The sequence below is a fragment of the Candida tropicalis genome (assembly GCF_000006335.3).
Source record: "Candida tropicalis MYA-3404 genomic scaffold supercont3.10, whole genome shotgun sequence".
In the NCBI taxonomy this organism is placed as follows: domain Eukaryota; kingdom Fungi; phylum Ascomycota; class Pichiomycetes; order Serinales; family Debaryomycetaceae; genus Candida; species Candida tropicalis.
The window spans coordinates 75,644-95,701 of record NW_003020039.1 but is presented as its reverse complement, the minus strand read 5'-3'; the positions used below and the strand labels follow the sequence as shown (position 1 = coordinate 95,701).

The window sequence follows — 20,058 nt, the reverse complement described above, 5'->3', positions numbered from 1 at the left end:
TCAAACATTAAAATCTACAAATGACACTATCTCTACCACCATTACTATTACATCCATCAGTAACGTAGTAACTATCCATTGCCTATGACAAGATGGCTGGTTGTGAAAAAAAAAAAAAAAATTAGACGAGAACATGCAACAACGCGAATAAGCAGAGAAGAAAAAAAAATAAAATATACACACATTTCGCAGCAAAGAACATATCTGTCAATCAATACCGGTAATTAAAGCCAGCCTTCCTGCAAAAACTATAATCTGAATATGCGTTAATGATGAGCATCGAATGAAGTCTTTACTTCATTCATCAAAGTTTATGCTTTTTTCGGTAAGTTAAAAATCATGTAACAGAACATAAAGTTTATTATGACACAATGATTGCGAAAAATACCCACAACGAATGTATACTCCACGGCAATTAATTAACTAAATGTACTAATACTTCTAAAATTTTCTATTTTATTCAGCAATCTTTGAACATCAGTTCCGACTATCAACAAGTTCTATAAATTTAGATATAATTTCCCAGTTTAAAAGGAGTTCATTTTTTTTTTCAATACAATTATTATAATAATTATCGTTACATTTATTATTTTTAATACCCATTCATCTTGAAATCATTAGATTACCAAGTCCTTTCCTTTAGCTTGCTAAGTTCAATATCCTATTTAAATAAAAAGAATACCCTTCCTTTTTTGATTCTTCTTTTATTATTCCCAACTATCTACATTCATTCTTAAATATTGATACCCAATTTTTTATTTCTTTGCTTCTTTTAAAACAATGCTTTTCCTATTGGCTTTAATTCTGTTAATTTTCCCCGTTTGGGCTTTTAATGCACAAAGCAATTCCAATGTTGCTGTCTATTGGGGTCAAAACTCCGGTGGCTCACAACAGAGATTATCCTACTATTGTGATTCTGATGCTGCTGATATTTTTATCATTTCATTCATGCATGTTTTCCCAAATCCACTTCAATTGAACTTTGCAAATGCTTGTGAAGGTTCTTATACTAGTAGTGGGTTATTGCAATGTGAAACTATTGCACAAGATATTAAAACTTGTCAAGCTAAAGGTAAGAAAATCTTGCTTTCTTTAGGTGGTGCTGCTGGTTCTTATGGTTTTACTGATGATTCTACTGCTAAAGAATTTGCTACTACTTTATGGGAATTATTTGGTAATAGTGATGCTTTATCTACAAGTGAACGTCCATTTTTCGATGCAGTCCTTGATGGGTTTGACTTTGATATCGAAAATAATAATCCAACTGGTTATCCTGCTTTAGCTAATGAATTAAGAGAAATCTTTGCTACTGATACTTCAAAATCATATTACTTGGGTGCTGCTCCACAATGTCCATATCCTGATGCATCTGTTGGTACATTATTGCAAAACAGTTATATTGATTTTGTTTTCATCCAATTCTACAACAATTATTGTAACTTGGGAACCAGCTTCTTCAATTGGGATACTTGGTTAAACTATGCTGAAAATGTTTCTCCAAACAAGAATGTCAAATTATTTGTTGGTGTTCCTGCAAGTCCTGTTGCTGCAGGTAGTGGTTATAATGCTCCAAGTGCAGTTGCTTCTGCTTTAACAAGTGATATTTTGAATAGTCCATATTTCGGTGGTATTTCCATGTGGGATATTTCTGCTGGTTGGGTTAATACTAATAGTGATGGTAACTTTGTTGAAAATATGAAAGCTATTGTTGCTGATGCTGGCGAAAATACTAGTATCTTAACTACATCTACCTCCACTACTAGCACTACAAGTTCTACCAGTACTACTAGCTCCACTACATCAACTAGTTCTACTACATCAACTAGTTCTACTACATCAACTACTTCCACCACTTCTAGTACTTCCACCACATCAACAACTTCAAGTACTTCCACCACTTCCAGTACTTCAACTAGTTCTACATCAACTAGTTCAACATCAACTAGTTCAACGACTTCTAGCTCTTCTAGTACTTCCACCGCTTCTAGTACTTCAACAACTTCTAGTACTTCAACAACTTCAACAACTTCCAGTACTTCAACTAGTTCTACATCAACTAGTTCAACAACTTCTAGTACTTCAACAACTTCCAGTACTTCAACAACTTCAACAACTTCTAGTACTTCTAGTACTTCTAGTACTTCCACCACATCAACAACTTCAAGCAGTTCTTCCAGTTCTGTTGCTCCTACCATCAGCTCTGCTACTAAACCAGATACTAGCTCATCCATCCCAAGTTTAACTTCATCTGTCAGTTCCAGTGAATCTGTTGCTGACACTACTACATCTGCTTCAAGTTCTGCTGCTTCAAGTTTGGATGTTGCTTCTTCTAAAACCAGCTCAGTATCTCCATCAGTTGATATTTCAAGTTCAACCAAATCTATTACAAGTTCAACCAAACCTACTTCTAAAACTAGTTCAGTATCTCCATCAACTGATGTTTCAAGTACAACCAAACCTACTTCTAGCTCAACCAAACCTACTTCAAGTTCAACCACATCTGTTACCAGCTCATCATCTGTTACTGCTTCTTCTTCTTCTGTTACTGGAACCTCATCATCTATTGTTACTTCAAGTTCAAAAGATACGTTGAAATCAACCAGCTCAACCAAAGGTACCTCCACCACAAGCGAATTATTTACCACAACAAGTGCTTCTAATTTAGTACAACCAACAGTTACTGTTCTGTCTAAAACCACATCAACTAGAGTATCTACATTCTACGTTTGGGCTCCAACTACTCTTATTACATTAACTACAGAGTATAGAACTTATACTACTAGAACTCATTTAGCAACAGTTTATGGTGAACCAAGAACCATTACTGTTGATTATTAATACCAACTTCAAGGTTGATTAGATTCATTTAGTTCGTTTGTTTGTTTGTTTATTTGTTTGTTTGTTTGTTTATTTGTTTGTTTGTATATTATTTAATAAATTTTAATTGTTGTTCTAAATTTAAACCTGAAAGTAAACTTCTTGATTGACGATTCATATAAACTTGTCGTAAATTCCCACCTGTCCATTCATTTAAATTGAAAAAATCATCAATTTTACTATTATTTATCAATGGTGATATCATCAAGTGAATAATTGCATGTTTTGATTTATCTAATTGAATAGTAGCTTGTGATGTACATGGCGATGGTGTGACTATAAACATTATAGTTGATTTTTTATTAAAATCATGATAATCTAAAATCCCTGATAATTCTCTAATAATCTTTGCATCAGGTTTTTTTTTAAAATTTTTACATTGAACTAATATTTGTACATCAGAAAGGGATATTGGTGATTTAGATATATTGTAATTTGATTCTTGAGAATATCGAAGTATTGACATAGATCCTACTGATTTGACTTCTTTTTCATCATAATAAGGTAATAGATTCCAACGACCAATTATATCAACTCCATTATCATATGAACCTCCATATTTAATTAGATCTTGACAATTTAGTTTTTGTTCAAGAAATGATTTAACGTATAATTCATATAATGTACCTTTAAACACAGTTGAACCAGTATTGACATTATTTCGTAGACAGTATCTGAGGTATGTTTGACAATCTTGGATAGATGAAAATTGTAAGTATCGTCGACTGTTGACACGGTAGATATGACGCATAGGCAGATACATAGTTGATTGATTATTATACGATAATTAATGTAGTGAAAAAAATATATACAGAAAAGTAAACATCACCAAAAAAAAAAAAGAATCTATCACCACCAGAAAAATCATCATCAAACCGAAAATCGCAACACGTCAACGAGACAACCACGATCCTGCAATGCAATTCATTAATATCATTACATTATTCCTAGTAGCCTTGACATCGGCAGATCAGACGAAAATCAATTTATTCATCAAACCAATTGATGGTCAGTCATCAGATTCAATTGGTTTCATCAACGATAATTCCGTTTATTTGGTAGACACCGAATTAGATCCAAGTAAGAGTTATTGCATAGGTACAAAAGATCTTGAAAATCATGAATGTTTTACATTTATCAACGGAGTAAGCTCATTAAATAATACTGTGATTGATGCATTTATTGATGAAAATGGAGATATCACGAGATTGGCATTAAATTTTGATGAATCTTCTAAACCTACAATTAGAAAACATAAAGTTCATCCAGCGGCTATTCCGAATATGAACGCCGAATCAATTAAAAAACAAAGACAACAACAACAACAACAGGCTCAAAATTCAGGAAAAGTCCGTGTTGTTAAACAAAAGAAATTAATCAAATATATTGATGATGAAGGTAATGAAGTTGAAAAAGAAATAGAAGAAGAAGTTGAAATTGATGAAAGATCTTGGGTTCAAAAGAACTGGATGTATATCGTACCTCCATTATTGTTGTTTTTAGTTATGGGTGGTGACAGTAAATAGAAGTTCTCGTGTTTAGTTATTTTTATAATAGACAGGTGAGTTCATACACCGCGATATAGTCTTGTCCATGAGTGGTGGGAAAAATCTAGCCAATGAGAAACAAAGAAATCTCGTCTTATTCAGCGACTGCATATAAGTGTTTTTTTTTTTGCTTTGTCTTTCCCCTACTATTCTTTTTTTTTTGTATATTTTTTTTTTTTCAACCCAATTGGAACACAAGTAATTTTTCCTCTTCTTCATTGGCTCCTCTTTTTCGAAATCAACATCAAAGCCAACCACTATTATCCTATTACATATTCATTAAATAAATACCATGCACTCGATAAGATCACATATATTAAGATCTTCTAAACGTTACATATCTGCATCCACCAAGAGATTGGCAGAAGTTGAAGTCACAGTGGATGGTAGAAAAGTTTCTATCGAAGCTGGATCTTCAATTATTCAAGCTGCTGAATTGGCAGGTGTTACTATCCCACGTTATTGTTATCATGAAAAATTAGCCGTTGCAGGTAACTGTCGTATGTGTTTAGTTGATGTTGAAAGAATGCCAAAATTAATTGCTTCATGTGCCATGCCTGTAGCAAATGGTATGGTTGTTCATACTGATTCTGAAAGAATTAAAAAAGCCAGAGAAGGTGTCACTGAAATGTTATTGGAAAACCATCCATTGGATTGTCCTGTTTGTGACCAAGGTGGGGAATGTGATTTACAAGAACAATCCCAAAGATATGGTTCTGATCGTGGTAGATTCCTGGAAGTTGTTGGTAAAAGAGCCGTTGAAAATAAAGCCATTGGTCCATTAGTTAAAACTTCTATGAACAGATGTATTCACTGTACCAGATGTGTTCGTTTTATGAATGATGTTGCTGGTGCTCCAGAATTTGGTACTGCTGGTAGAGGTAATGATATGCAAATTGGTACTTATATTGAAAGAAACATCAATTCAGAAATGTCTGGTAACATCATTGATTTATGTCCTGTTGGTGCTTTAACTTCTAAACCATATGCTTTTAGAGCAAGACCATGGGAATTGAAGAGAACTGAAACTATTGATGTTTTGGATGCCATTGGTTCTAATGTCAGAGTCGACACCAGAGGTATTGAAGTTATGAGAGTTTTACCAAGATTGAATGACGATGTTAATGAAGAATGGATTTCTGATAAAACTAGATTTGCCTGTGATGGTTTGAAAACTCAACGTTTGACTACTCCATTGATTAGAAACGGTGATAAATTTGAAACAGCCACTTGGGATGAAGCTTTATCTACTATTGCTTCTGCATATGCCAAGATTCAACCAAAAGATGGTGAATTGAAAGCCATTGCTGGTGCTTTAACTGATGCTGAATCTTTGGTTGCTTTGAAAGATTTGACCAACAAATTGGGTTCTGAAAATGTTACTACTGATGTTAAACAAGCTGTCAATGCTCATGGTTTTGATATCAGATCCAACTATATCTTCAACTCTACTATTGATGGTATTGAAGACGCTGATCAAATTTTGTTGGTTGGTACTAACCCAAGATTTGAAGCTGCTGTGTTGAACTCTAGAATTAGAAAAGTCTGGTTGAGATCTAATTTGGAAATTTCCTCTGTTGGTCAAGAATTTGATTCTACTTTTGATGTTGCCAACTTGGGACAAGATGCCGGTGCTTTAGAAAAAGCTCTTGGTGGTGAACTTGGTAAGAAATTAGGTGAAGCCAAGAAACCATTGATTATTGTTGGTTCTGGTGTTGCTGAATCTAAAGATGCCGAATCTATTTATAAATTGGTTGGTGAATTTGCCACCAAACATGCAAATTTCAATACAGCTGAATGGAATGGTGTTAATTTGTTGCATCGTGAAGCTTCTAGAGTTGGTGCTTTAGATATTGGTTTCAGCAGTTTAACTCAAGATCCTACCAAACCAAAATTCATTTACTTGTTGGGAGCTGATGAAATTACCAATAAAGATATTCCAAGAGATGCATTTGTAGTATACCAAGGTCATCATGGTGATATTGGTGCTTCATTTGCTGATGTTATCTTGCCAGGTTCTGCATACACTGAAAAATCAGGTACTTATGTCAACACTGAAGGTAGAACTCAAGTTACTAGAGCTGCCACTAATGCACCAGGTGTTGCTAGAGAAGATTGGAAGATTATTAGAGCATTATCTGAATATTTGAATGCTAAATTGCCGTATGATGATATTATAAGTGTAAGAATGAGATTAGGAGAAATTGCCCCACATTTGGTTAGACATGATGTTGTTGAACCAGTATCACAAGAAATTGCCAAGATTGGTTTTACTGATTTGATAAATAAGAATAAATCTGCCACTATATTTGGAGAACCATTGAAGAATCCAATTGATAATTTCTATTTCACTGATGTTATTTCTAGATCTTCCCCAACAATGGCTAAATGTGTTTCATCATTTGGTGCTAAAATAGATAAAGTCAAAGATGAAAAACCAGACATTAACTTTTAAAAGTAAAAGAAAGAGAAAATAGGAAATGAAAAACAATCCACCCCTCCATTTTGTACATTAGTCCCCATTATTTTAGCCTGATCATAAGTATTTATTATTATTTTTTTTTTATCCAGTGACATTTCATTAGTCACTTTTAAACCCCCCATTCATTCATTCATTCATTCATGATGATGTATTTTTTTATTTTTTCTTTTTCTTTTCCAGTTTCATAGAAGATGAAGAAGAAGGAAATATTAAAAAATAAAAGTATAATTATTCTCTTTTTTTATTTTAGTTTAATATAGTATAGTATTTTTTTGCATCGATGTGTAGTGGATTCTTGTTGTTGATGATAATTCGGAATTCGGGTAGGGTTTAACTCGGAGGTTCGGAAATGCAACCCTAATAATTCACGCGCTCGCTGTCTGTCATTATCAGATTTTCCAAAAAAAAAAAAAAAAAACTCAAAATCAAAATTACAACCACAATTCTTTTTTCTTCTTCTGTCTTCTCCTTGAGTTGTCAAAACGCAAGGCTTATTTTTAAGCAACACACATATATATATGAACTATGTCAGATTCTAATCAAAAGAATAATGAATTTGCTGGGAAATGGAGACAAACTAGAGCATGTGCAAGATGTAGAAGATTAAAAATGAAATGTTCATTTACTGATCCTAGTTTTACATCATGTGTTCGATGTTTTAATTCAAAAATTGAATGTTCATTTGATAATGATCCAAGTGATCAAATTAAAACAAATCGTCGGAAAAAAAAGAGAAAATCAAGTCCTGGAAATGATATAATAGATAATAATGATGATAATAACAATAAGAAATTAAAATTAAATGATTGTACTACTGGAGAACTGTTATTGGAAATATCTGAAACTTCATTAAAATTATTTCATGAATTAAAACAAGAATTACCTAAAGATTCAATTAATAAATTAATTAATAATTATTCATTAATTTTAGAAACATTAAATCAAACAAGATATAATCAAGAGAAACAATTATTAGATGATGAATATCCTATTATTCCATTTCTGAAAAATTTAATTAAAGAATTAATATTTCGATATAATTATTTAACTTATGAAGAAACCAAATTAAGATTTGAATTTTTCATGAATCAAATGCTACCCCATTTTCCTATAATTCCATTATGTAAAAAATTTAAAAAATTTGAATATTTATTTGAAAATCATCCAATTTTATTAGTATCTTGTATTTCAGTAACAGCTGTTAATGATAATAATTTAGGTATGACAGATTTCACCAGGAATAATTTACAATTATGTAATTTATTAAGTCATTATTTGTATTCATTTATTGCCCATGAAGTTTATGTTAAATGTGATGATTTTAGTATACCTTTGTTATATTCATGTTTAATAGTATCATCATGGTGTGTACCACCAGCACAAATGGGACATTTTAGAAATCAATTGAATGCATTGACAGCATCGAATGTTGCATTATGTATGGGGATGAATGATATTCAAAAAAATCAACAAAGTATGTCAATTGAAGATGATAGTGAATTAAGACAAAAATTACGACTGTTGTTGGGAGTTTATTGTACTTGTGGAGCATTAGAATTATCTTTAAGAAGATTTAAAATTGTATCATGGAGTAATGAAACAGAAATTGCATTTGATTTATTATTAAAAGAATCAAATGATTTACCAACCATTGAAGATCGATATATTTGTTATTTAGCTAAATTAATTTCCATTGGTCATGATGCAGTTGAATTTTTAAATCAATTTGATTCAAATAATACCACTACTAATAATCAAAAGAAGACATCATTTTCATTAACAAATATAAATTTTGTACTTAAGAATTATGAAGTTAAATTAATACAAGTTGTTAATCAAAGTGGATTTATTAATAATTTAGTATTTAAGATTCATTATATTCATTTATTAATAGTTATTCATGATAATTTAATTTCAGGAATTTTAAACATTCTTGATATTGAAGCCAAATCATCCGAATCATCATCATCATCATCATCTAATACTTCCAATGAAATACATGAAAATTTCCTTGAAAAATCTCAAGAAAAGGAATTATTTCTTGAATTTATAGTTAAATTAATAACCAATTGTGAATTATTAATTGATGAATTTGTTAATCTTAATGAATCTACAAAAAATTTCCCCACAGTATTATATTTCCGTCCATTACATGCCCTTATATTATTAGTTAGATTAAGATTGGTTTTAAAATCTCAAAAAATTAATGATTTAAATATCAACGTGGAACAATTTTTCAATATTGTTGGGAAAGTAGTTGATAAGAATTTAGCACAAAATTCATTGGTTTGTTCACAAATGAAAGTTATTTTAAATAAAATTGAAAAATGGTTGATTATATCTCAAAAATATGAAGCTACTACTGGTGATAATACTAATAATACTACTACTACTAATAATAATAGTAATGGTAATAGTTATAGTGAAAAGAGTGATAAGAATAATGGAAAAATTAAGAAATCTGATGATGTGGTTGAAATTATAAAGTTTAATCGAGATAAAGAGATTGAAAATTTAGATATACCAAAATTAGATGATACAGATGATGATGATGAACCAGATGGAGAGGAGGAGAAAGTTAATGAACAGGTACACCAATTATCTAATCCATTTGTTACTACTAACAATGATACTGCGACTACTTCTACTACTACTACAGATAATAATAATCCAATGGTTGATTCATTTAATGGAATTGATGAAGGAATTAATTTAGAACAAATATTTGAAGGTATTGATTTTGATATTTTGCATTTCTTGAATCCATTAGAATATAATTTACATTTAGGTTTTAATCTATAGAATTATATATATATATATATATATATATACTAAAATTTAAATTCTTCTTCTTGTTGTTGTTGATCTTTTGATGTATCCTTTTTCGTCTCTTTCACTTGTGGTTTATTTTCATCTTTTAAATCATAAGTATATCCTGTAATTGAAGAATCATCAGATTTCAAAGTTGATTCTTTTAATATTTTAAATAATTTTTTATCTTTATTTGTCTTTTCTTCTTTATTATCTGCAGAAAGTCCAGATAATATATCATTTAACGTTGGTTCTTGATGTTCTTCCTTCTTCTCCTCTAGTTGTTGTTGTTGTTCTTCTTTTTCCTCTAGTTCTTCCTCTTGTTCTTCTTCCTCTTCCTCTTGTTCTTCGTCTTCCTCCTCGTCGTCGTCGTCAGAGGAGGACTCATCAAGTGCATTCAATCTACCCCAATGTTTAAAATTCTTTCTTTTTGAATCACCATTTTGATCTTTATAACCAGTATTACTATACCCAATATCTAAACCAGGAATAATTAAATCTTTATAAGATGGAGGTTTCCCAATATCTTTCATAATAGTTATCCAAGCAGGAGGTATAGTTATATCATCAATTGGCATACCTAATGCCATACGTAAATTTTTTGAAATTATACCTGGTTTAATTTTCATAATTTTTGAAATTAATTCATCATTTGATTCTTTACCTTCTTCAAATATTTCACCATAAGGAAATAATCTTGGTTTAGTTTGAAATTTATAAAATGCATTATATAATTTTTCATAATCTAAATCTAATTTACCTAATTTTGGTTGAATTTTATCCCGTTGTTTTTGTCTTAATTTTAGATTTTCATCATTATTATCTATTGATCTCATTTCTGAAATTCCTGTTGATTGAATATATTTAGGTAATTGAAATGGTAATTTCTCAATACCTCTTTTAGATGATAAATAATCTCTTTTAAAACTCCAATTAATAGGAATAGGAATAATATTTGCTTGTGATTTAATTGAAATTAATAAATATGGATCTTTTGAATCAATATCATGAATATCAACAATTTGAGGATTTTTACTAAATGATTTTAATTTACCTAATGGAATTTTATTTTGTATTCGAAGTTGTCTTTTAGAAAGTTTTTTAATTGATGATTGATCTTCTTCTGAATCATCATCACTATCTTCTTCTTCTTCTTCAGATGATGATGATGATTGGGAATTAACATCTTGGGTATCTTGATTTGTTTCGGATATGTCTTTGGCTTCATTCTGTTGAGATTTATCATTATTATTATTATTAAATTTATTAAATACAGATTGGAATTGTTCAAATAATGGATTATCTATAGATATATCAATACTTGGTTCTTGTTTAGATTGTTCATTTATTTTTGATTGTAAATCAATTGATTTTTTAATAGAATCTTCATTATTTTTAACCTTTTCTTCAAGTTTTCTTTGTTTAAGTTTCTCTCGTCTTAATTGATTTTTTGATCTTTTACTACCACTAGTTGCCATGATTAATGAATATTATTTGATAAGGGGGGGGGGATATTAATTGTAGAGGGTTTGAACTCATTGCGATAAATATCTTACAAAAAATCTCTGATTTTTTCACTCACAAAATAATCGGTACACACACGATTAAAAGAGGAAACAGTCTCTCTAATAACTCAAGTAACCAAAGATGGAAAATCACATCATGGTTTTTGGTCTAACTGAGTGAGTTCATGGGTTTATTGTAAGAGAATAAGAATATCTACAGTATAATGTCAATAATTAAAATAAAAGATAAATATACATATATTAATAATTAAATAAATAATGCTAGAATTAAAATGCAATGTGAAGCTTATAAATGTTAGTAATAAAATATCAATACTTGTCAAACAAGAACAATGAAGATTACCCCCAATAATACAAAACCAGACTAAAAAAACCGACGACCCCAAATTTTCACACTAAGATATTCTCAATAACTACCCTGTCATTGATACCTTCACCTAATCGTCTTTACCAATTCGATGAAACAATGCATCCCACATAAGATGCTAACGACTTAATTATTTCAAACAATTTCCCTTAGAAAGAAAGAAAGAAAGAAGGAAAGAAAGAAAAGTAAAAGTAAAAAATTTTTTTCGCCCCCGGTGTTGTCTCTTTTATGTAATTGAAGGAATGTTTCCCCTCTCTTTTCTATTTCTCTCAGTGCGTGTGACTTGATCAAATAAAAGTCGTGCACATACTCAAATAGATTCAACCAAACTACTGTACACTTGTATGATACGAAACTCATACACAATTATATTAAACATCAATTATCAACGATTAATTAGCATATTCATTATCTATACAATCAATCTATTCATACGTTGTTGAAAATAATTATCAACTAGCATTAGTAGCAGTAGCGGTGGTAGTTTTATCATATAAGGTATTGATATTTTTTAAAGCCAGATCAATTTTAGTATTTATTTCATTATCAGTATTATCCAATTGTTTTAATAATTTATTTAGATTTTCTTCAATATTTTGAGCTATTTCAAATACCGTTTGTTTTTTATCTTGTTGAGATTGATTATTATTATTATTATTATTATTATTATCTAATGATTCATTATTTATTGAAGATTGTGGTTGTGGTGGGATATCAGTTTGTTTTAATGTAGCATCAGGTGTGGTTGAATCTGATTGATTATTAGATGTTGTGGATAATCCTGGTAATTGTGTTGATGATTCACTTGGTGCACTATCTAATGATGTACTGGACATAGCTGTTGTTGTTGTTGTTGTTGTTTGTTAGTTTCCTACCAGATCTGTAATCTTTGTAAGATTTGAGAATTAATTTTTTGTTGTTGTTGCTCTCTCTCTCACATTATGGAGACAAAGTTTACTTTTCCGAATATTTGGAATTCTTTGTAATCAATCACACGACCATTGATTATTATCGCACGTGAGAGAAACAAATATAAGGAAGTAATTAACAACGCTTGTCTTGACTGCATAACCATCGGGCGCATACTAGCTTTTTATTTTTCATTTGGACAAGCAGGAGGAGGAGAAAAAGGACGAGGGGTTAGATTACATTATCAAGGATTTGCAATGATGATTCTCACATAACCATTTAAAATCGGTTGTCTTTAAATAAATAGAGCGAGAGCTCACTCACACACACTAGACCACTACAGTAGATATATAGTTATATTATGCGAGTATAATATGGGCGCATAATCCCATGGTTCTAGAATCTATTAAAGAGAAAGAAATTTGCTTATCATTCCGTATGTAAATTTTGTCATGTCGGCTTCAATTAGATTCGGGAATTATGGAAAATTTAGGTGTTCCTTTTTCTTTTGCAACTATTCAATGGGTATCACGTAAAATAGTTCAATAAAATTCAGAATACGTAATTCATACTATTTAACATTCCATTCATTCCGTTCCATAGAATACGATAACTTAAGTTTAAACATAGAAGGAATATATATATATATATATATATAAAACTCCGTATGTATATAATTCGATATAGAGTATCTGCTTAAACTAATGCCGGAACTAAAAAAGAAAAAAAAAAGTATTTTAGAAAACGGCAAAAGAAATCCCATATTAGTGGTGTAAGATTACGGATTTAGTAATAAATTTCCGTTGTCTATAGTGTCATTTCAATAATTAATAATTTTCCCCCTTGTTTTTTTTTCCTTAATTGGTTTTCTTTTAGTCTAGTATCTGGGGATGAATCTAAAAATAACCTGGACATGATGGCAATAATGAGATATTTCTGTTGCATCCGTTTTTGATGGTTGACATTTAATCACTAGATAAACATCTATAATGAAAGGGAAGTTTTGAATGATGAGAATGAGAATGAGAAAAAGGGTGATTCAGTTAGTGTATTGTACATTTGTGTAATATGAAATATACGATTTTAAGAACAAAAATAAAAAGTCAAATACTGTTCGGTTCGGTTCGGTGTTTCAAGATGAATTATACAAAATAAAAAAAAATTTCAATCTGCAATTGAATAACATAAAGAAGAAGAAGAATTTTTTCCATATTGATCTGTGAAAAGGAAGGTAAAATTTTATACACATAAAAGTAGATTTTTGTGAAGAATAATATTGAGAATGATTCACAAAATGAAATGAAGAAAAAAATAAAAAAGAAATGAATACCATGGGTAACTTACTATTGTATATGGAACGGAGAACTTGACCAATTCTCCTTTTCAACTGTTTGAAGGAAGCAGATAAAATAAGAATTATTAAAAATAGAAGTGAAGTCTTTCAAAAAAAAAGTCATAGCCCATATGTAAGCCATGATTGAATTTTGTATTGTTTTGATGTTGTTACTGCCGAACGGGAAAAGAAAAAAGAAAAAATAAAATAGAATAGTTCTAAGAATGTAAGAAAAAAAAATAAGTTAATGTTAATGATGTTGATGATCATCATTGAGGATTGAGGATTGATATTTAAAGGCGGCATGTAGGTAGGTAGATAGTAAATAAGTAGATCATCTTGGTGGTATATAACATTCCCTAAATGTTAAGAATAACGTGTTAATAAGATGGTGATAATGATCGTGAGGCAGGTTACGACGGTGATTATCTAATAAACAATACATCCGATTTGTGTAACGTGACTTGTACCATTATTATCGGGATTCTATTTTTATTTCATCTGACTTGACACACACAGAGACCGTTTGATTACTAGATTTATATATAGCAACGATGGGCTGTGTCATGTTCAAGTAAAGGTGGCATTTGATGTAGTATTTGTGTAAGTCAAAGATAACCGAATAACAATTGCAACGGGACAATTGGGGGGGTTGGAAGGTAGGGAGGTAAAGAGAGATCTGTTATAAAAAGCTTAAAATTTGTTTGTGATTGATAATAAATTTGCTTGTTCTTATTCTTGTGCTTGTTCTTGTGTTTGTTCTTGTGCTTGTGCTTGTTCTTGTATTTTGTTATAAATAGAAGAAAGTCTAGATTTTTAGATTGATGGTTCCATAAGTTTAATTGTTTAATTGTTTATTTTTTGATAGGTGCGCGGTTATGTGCAGGGCCACAAACCTTTATGGAGCGAATCTAGACTCACTCACAAAGAGACAGAGAAAAATAAAGAAGGTTTGTACCGTGTGTGTGTCTGAGTGTCTCTTTGTAATGAACTGTATTGTTGTTGTTGGGGGGGATGAGTATTTATTAAGATAAACTGTATAAAATTCAAACTCAATATTTTTGACTTGCTTACACTTTTGGCAGTGTGTAAATAATATGTTGCTTGTTTCAATTCTTAATTACGTCATATCATTATAATTATTCCCTTGATCAGTGTACTATTTTTAGTTGCTGTTGTAACATGTCGGGAATGATACAAGTACTAATTCGATGACACACACACACAAGGGTGGCGAAATGTATAATTAGAATGAAAGAAAAAAAAACAGTCATGAAGATGGCTTGAGTAAATCCAACCGAGGCCTAATTATTCATCATCATTACCCATAGATGATAGAAATATGTTGGACTTGTTTGGTAAGCAGGTCAGTCAAGAGAAAGATTGTTACACAAAAGTATACTACTATTGTAAATAAATTAAAAGATCACAGATTGTTAGTTTGTGTGCATGCACCTGCACACAAAACAAGTGAATTTCTTTTTATTCATTCGGTCTCTTGTTGTTGTTGTTGTTGTTGTTGTTGTTAGTGATTTAGAAGAATCGGTTACGTCATAGGACAAATGAAGAATTCAAGTGAAAAGTCTGACACTTTTTTTTTTCTCTTACTTCCCTGTGGTTGTTGTTGTTGTTGTTGTTGTTGTTGTTCTCACTTGCATAGTTTTTTAACTCACTCTACTGTAGTCTACACTCTCTTTATTCTTCTACCCTTTGGTTGTGTCTCTTTCTCTCCTTTGTTAAAAAAAAAAAAAAAAAAAAGAAAGAAAAAATTTTTTATGCTTCCCTCCCTCTCTCTCTCTCTCTGTATCCTCCCCATTGTAAGTTTTTCCCTTTACTTTACTTTACTCTAATATACACTATACTTTACTTTGGCTGCTGGAATATAAAAACAACCTCAAAAGAAAGGGCAACTCAAAAAAAAAAAAAAAAAAAAAGACAAGGAAAAAAAAAATAATAGCACAACACTTTTACAACACTTTTACAACACTTTTACAACACTTTTACAACAACCGATCTATTACCATTTTACAACCACACATAGATAGAATCATCACAGATGTCAAAAGAGACTATGGCATTTACTTTCCCCAATAGTAACACATCAACTCAATTCAAAATACCTCAACCTCCAATAACTCCAACAACTAACACTACCAATAACACCAACAATTTCACCTCCCCTCTATCACAGCAACAACAACAACAAACCCCATCAACTAACACCACTCCAATAAGAAAAAGACAACCAAAACATAAATCATTCAACAACTCCATATCATCAATCACGTCATCCACGTCAGATTTAACCATTTATGAATCTTCAATACTATCGTCAAAACAACTATCTACAGATACTTTGATTGATGAAAAACAATTACCTCCACTCCCTCCACCTCCTACATCATCAGCACTGAAACATAGATACAATCAATCATTAGATTCAAATAGAACTTTAGTCTCCCTAGATGAGAATGAAGAAGACAAGTTTAAATTCACAATTAATAACAATATCGATTGTAATAATAATAGCAACACATCATCATCACCCATTGATTCATTCTTCCAATTATCAACTCCACCCCCTCCTATAAAGGATCCACAACCTGATTTTTTCAATCAACAACACTCCAGACCAAAACTTCCAACCATGCATTCTACTCCATCCCTTAAAAAACAAGTCACATTACCATCATTGTCCTTTGATTTATCCTTGAAAAATATCAAACAGGAACAACTGAAACGATTGAATTATATACCCCTGCAAAATTTTCGACCTGACATTGAAAAATTATCCGATAGAATACAATATGTATGTCCAATAGAATTTCAAGGTTTGTGTACTGCTCAAGACAATTTAGTCATTGATATCCGTCCATTTGTTGAATATTCAAAATCTCATGTTAAATCAAGTTTAAACATTTGTTTACCATCAACTTTATTAAAAAGAAGCAATTTTTCATTGATTCGTTCAATTAATTCCTTACCTGATTTTGAAAAGAATCGATTCACTGAATTTTTAAATAATACCAAGGGGGATTTAGTGGTTTATGATTCAACAGAAAACTCATCTAATTTATATCATATTTGTAATAAAATCATTACTTGTGCAAATTTCATGACATGTCCAGAAAAGAAGATTTGTTTATTGGATACCAATTTTCTGAGATTTAATGAGTTGTTTCCTAATGCTATGGAAACTGCTAGTCCCGAAGTTGAAGATAATAATTTCCTTAGTCCCATTATAGTGCCTGAAAAATTGAGATCAAGTTCAGTTTCAGATTTGTCCCCTTATCATAAGGCAACCCCATTATCATCGAGTTCATCGAGTTCAATGTTGAGTGCAAATACTCCTATTTTATCTGCCAATTTCACTTTACCAAGTAAATGTAAAAGTTTCAAGATTAGACATAATGAAGAATTACCAACTATACCATGTGGAAATCCATTCGAAGAAAATACAGCAAATTTGTTCAAATTGAGTAATATTCCATCAGATTGTTCTAAACTCCCTGAATGGATCAAACAAACTATTTTTGATGAATCTGGGAATCCTGTAACATTTAAAATTAATAATCAATTTTATTCATTGGAGAAATTGGAACAAAAGAGATTAATTACAGCTTTGTCATTGAATACTGTTAATGATATTTCCCCAATGAATGAAGTTGCACCTAAAATTAGTTGTGGGATTGAATTTGGTAACAAGAATCGATATAAAGATATTTTCTTGTATGATCATTCACGAGTTGAATTGGGTCATGTTAATAATAATCCTAATGATATTCTGAATTATATTAATGCCAGTTTTATTGAACCACCAGAAAAATATCATCATCCTGAAAGTAAATATATTGCTACCCAAGGACCATTGGATGAAACCATGGGAGATTTATGGAAATTGGTTCTTATTCGTAATATTCCATTGGTTATATCATTGACTGATTCTATTGAAAATGGTATTATGAAGTGTGCCCCATTCTGGCAAAGTGGTATTTATAAATCCTATGAAGATACCATTAGAGTCACAGTTGTGAATAATGAAGAAATTGATGAGAATTTAATTGTTCGAACATTCAAGATTAAATGTAATGATGAACCAAGTAGAGAAGTTAAACAAATTCAATTATTATCATGGCCAGACATGGGTACTACATCTGATCCTAGAGATATATTAAAAGTTGTTGGATTGAAACAGAAAATATTGGCTGAATCATCAATCAAAGATAAAACTACATTGGTGCATTGTTCTGCTGGATGTGGTAGAACTGGTACTTTATGTGTTATTGATACTTTAATTAACTATTTAAAAGATAATGGTGACTTAAATACAGAAGAAGAAGATCCAGTATTTGAGATTACTAATCATTTTAGAAAATTGAGAATTTCAATGGTTCAAACTTTGAAACAATATTACTTGATTTATGAAACTTTAATAAGTTATTTTGATAACAAAAATCAACAATAAATTTTTTGCCGTGATTAAAATACGGTTTTGGGGAAGGATAATAGGTTATAATAATAATAATAATAATAATAATAGTATATAATTTTTATATATGTATACCAATAAGTTAATTAATGAATATAGTTACGAGATAAATTGACATTAGTACAAACTAAATGAATTACAATGAAACAATAAGAGATTGTGGTACAATACATGTGTAATAATTAAATCGATGAATTTAGATTATGCATTATATAAAACCATTCAAATTCACAATACAAACCAAACCAACAATTTAAAAAATTTAAAAGACTATTGTGGGAGGAGTATCAATTAATGCATGAATTAGATTTCTGTTAATTAAAAGTGCGCGCGCGCCCCCATTGATATTGTCTAGTGTATTAAATGTACAATTCTAATTCATTCATTGATAATGATGAGTATTTGAAAATAATAAGTTTAGAAATTGATAAAGGGTTTTTATCGTTTCAAAAAGTATTTTGAAAATTTATTCTTATTATTATTATTATTATTCTATACGATGATTAATTGATTGCATGAATGAATGAATGATAATGATGAAATTAGTGAAACAATAAACACAATAATATATATATATATATATATAAATGATTACTACTTTACATAATGTGAAATTTAATGTATAATGTAAAATTAATTGTAAAGAGTATTTTTATGAAAATTTGAAATATTTTTCTTTGTTTTTTATTTTTGTCTATCATTATAATCAATGATGGAAATTCAATTTCAAATTACAGTATTCTTACAAAACCACGAGAAACCATTAATGAAGATGAGGATTGGTTAGAATTTATACAAAACTTTATAGTTTAAATTTTCATATTCCTATATATATATATATATATATTTGATGGGGATAACTTGTGAATTTAATGTGTAATGACATAACCACAAGATTATGAACTAATACAAAAAGAAAAAAAAAACTGTTCAATTTAAAGTTTAATGATTGTTTTCTTTGATTGGTTTTATTCTAGACCTTGTGTTTGATCTAATAACCATTGTAGTTTTTTTTCATGATGAAACAACTTTAATAAATGGAGATGCAATTATGGGATTATAAACTTTCTGCAACAAATAGATAGCTATTTACTTCGACTGAAATGATCAATTATACACATTTATTAAAATTGACACTTATTTCAATTTTTGGTTGTGAAATTAAATTATATCCAATGTATTCAATGTATATCTCCGATTTACGCAATCTTGATGAATGGATGGATGGATGGATAAATGGGATACGAAGAACAAATCCGATGAATTTCCATTTCCATTTTCATTTTCATTTTCCGTTTCGCAGGTTTCGCGAATTTCCGAATATTCACCATCGATCAATCATCAATCAATCAATCAATCAATCAATCAAAAGGGGGACATTACTGGTTGTTCAACATGAATTGAATATTTTATCAACAGCCATGACATTAAAGAAATAAGAAATTATTGTAAACCATATGTATCATCACACACATATATATATATATATATTTACACATGCAATTGATTTGATACAATAAGTAAAAAAAAAAAAAAATTATCATCAATTTATTTAGTAAAAATTTGCCATCAGAGAAAATTAAGATCCATGTCAAAAATTGATTGATAATTCATGTCAACGACTCGACTCAATTCAATTCAATTATACTCTTCATCATCATAACTCTACATTAATTTAATAATTACAAACAGAAAACAAAAAAAAAGCATACATTTA

The 20,058-nt window shown here is 30.1% G+C and overlaps 8 protein-coding genes across 8 annotated transcripts; 5 read left to right on the top strand and 3 right to left on the bottom strand. All coding sequences in view use genetic code 12, as the record gives it.

The window, feature by feature from the left end:
- Nucleotides 1-780: 780 nt before the first annotated feature.
- CHT3 (Cht3p) lies at nucleotides 781-2,838 on the top strand (the record flags this gene model as incomplete). Its single annotated transcript, XM_002546303.1, has 1 exon — nucleotides 781-2,838. The coding sequence occupies one exon, from the start codon at nucleotides 781-783 to the stop codon at nucleotides 2,836-2,838; it is 2,058 nt and encodes a 685-aa protein (XP_002546349.1).
- Nucleotides 2,839-2,926: 88 nt separating this feature from the next.
- On the bottom strand, nucleotides 2,927-3,640 carry CTRG_05826 (uncharacterized protein; the record flags this gene model as incomplete). Its single annotated transcript, XM_002546302.1, has 1 exon — nucleotides 2,927-3,640. The coding sequence occupies one exon, from the start codon at nucleotides 3,638-3,640 to the stop codon at nucleotides 2,927-2,929; it is 714 nt and encodes a 237-aa protein (XP_002546348.1).
- Nucleotides 3,641-3,794: 154 nt separating this feature from the next.
- On the top strand, nucleotides 3,795-4,403 carry CTRG_05825 (uncharacterized protein; the record flags this gene model as incomplete). The annotated part of the gene is made up of 1 exon (XM_002546301.1): nucleotides 3,795-4,403. The coding sequence occupies one exon, from the start codon at nucleotides 3,795-3,797 to the stop codon at nucleotides 4,401-4,403; it is 609 nt and encodes a 202-aa protein (XP_002546347.1).
- Nucleotides 4,404-4,716: 313 nt separating this feature from the next.
- On the top strand, nucleotides 4,717-6,879 carry CTRG_05824 (uncharacterized protein; the record flags this gene model as incomplete). Its single annotated transcript, XM_002546300.1, has 1 exon — nucleotides 4,717-6,879. The coding sequence occupies one exon, from the start codon at nucleotides 4,717-4,719 to the stop codon at nucleotides 6,877-6,879; it is 2,163 nt and encodes a 720-aa protein (XP_002546346.1).
- Nucleotides 6,880-7,431: 552 nt separating this feature from the next.
- Nucleotides 7,432-9,708, top strand: ZCF39 (Zcf39p; the record flags this gene model as incomplete). Its single annotated transcript, XM_002546299.1, has 1 exon — nucleotides 7,432-9,708. One exon carries the CDS (start codon nucleotides 7,432-7,434, stop codon nucleotides 9,706-9,708), a length of 2,277 nt encoding a protein of 758 aa, XP_002546345.1.
- A 29-nt stretch (nucleotides 9,709-9,737) lies between these two features.
- CTRG_05822 (U2 snRNP complex subunit) lies at nucleotides 9,738-11,195 on the bottom strand (the record flags this gene model as incomplete). The annotated part of the gene is made up of 1 exon (XM_002546298.1): nucleotides 9,738-11,195. One exon carries the CDS (start codon nucleotides 11,193-11,195, stop codon nucleotides 9,738-9,740), a length of 1,458 nt encoding a protein of 485 aa, XP_002546344.1.
- An 867-nt stretch (nucleotides 11,196-12,062) lies between these two features.
- Nucleotides 12,063-12,446, bottom strand: CTRG_05821 (uncharacterized protein; the record flags this gene model as incomplete). Its single annotated transcript, XM_002546297.1, has 1 exon — nucleotides 12,063-12,446. The coding sequence occupies one exon, from the start codon at nucleotides 12,444-12,446 to the stop codon at nucleotides 12,063-12,065; it is 384 nt and encodes a 127-aa protein (XP_002546343.1).
- A 3,462-nt stretch (nucleotides 12,447-15,908) lies between these two features.
- Nucleotides 15,909-18,317, top strand: PTP3 (tyrosine protein phosphatase; the record flags this gene model as incomplete). Its single annotated transcript, XM_002546296.1, has 1 exon — nucleotides 15,909-18,317. The coding sequence occupies one exon, from the start codon at nucleotides 15,909-15,911 to the stop codon at nucleotides 18,315-18,317; it is 2,409 nt and encodes an 802-aa protein (XP_002546342.1).
- Nucleotides 18,318-20,058: the final 1,741 nt, after the last annotated feature.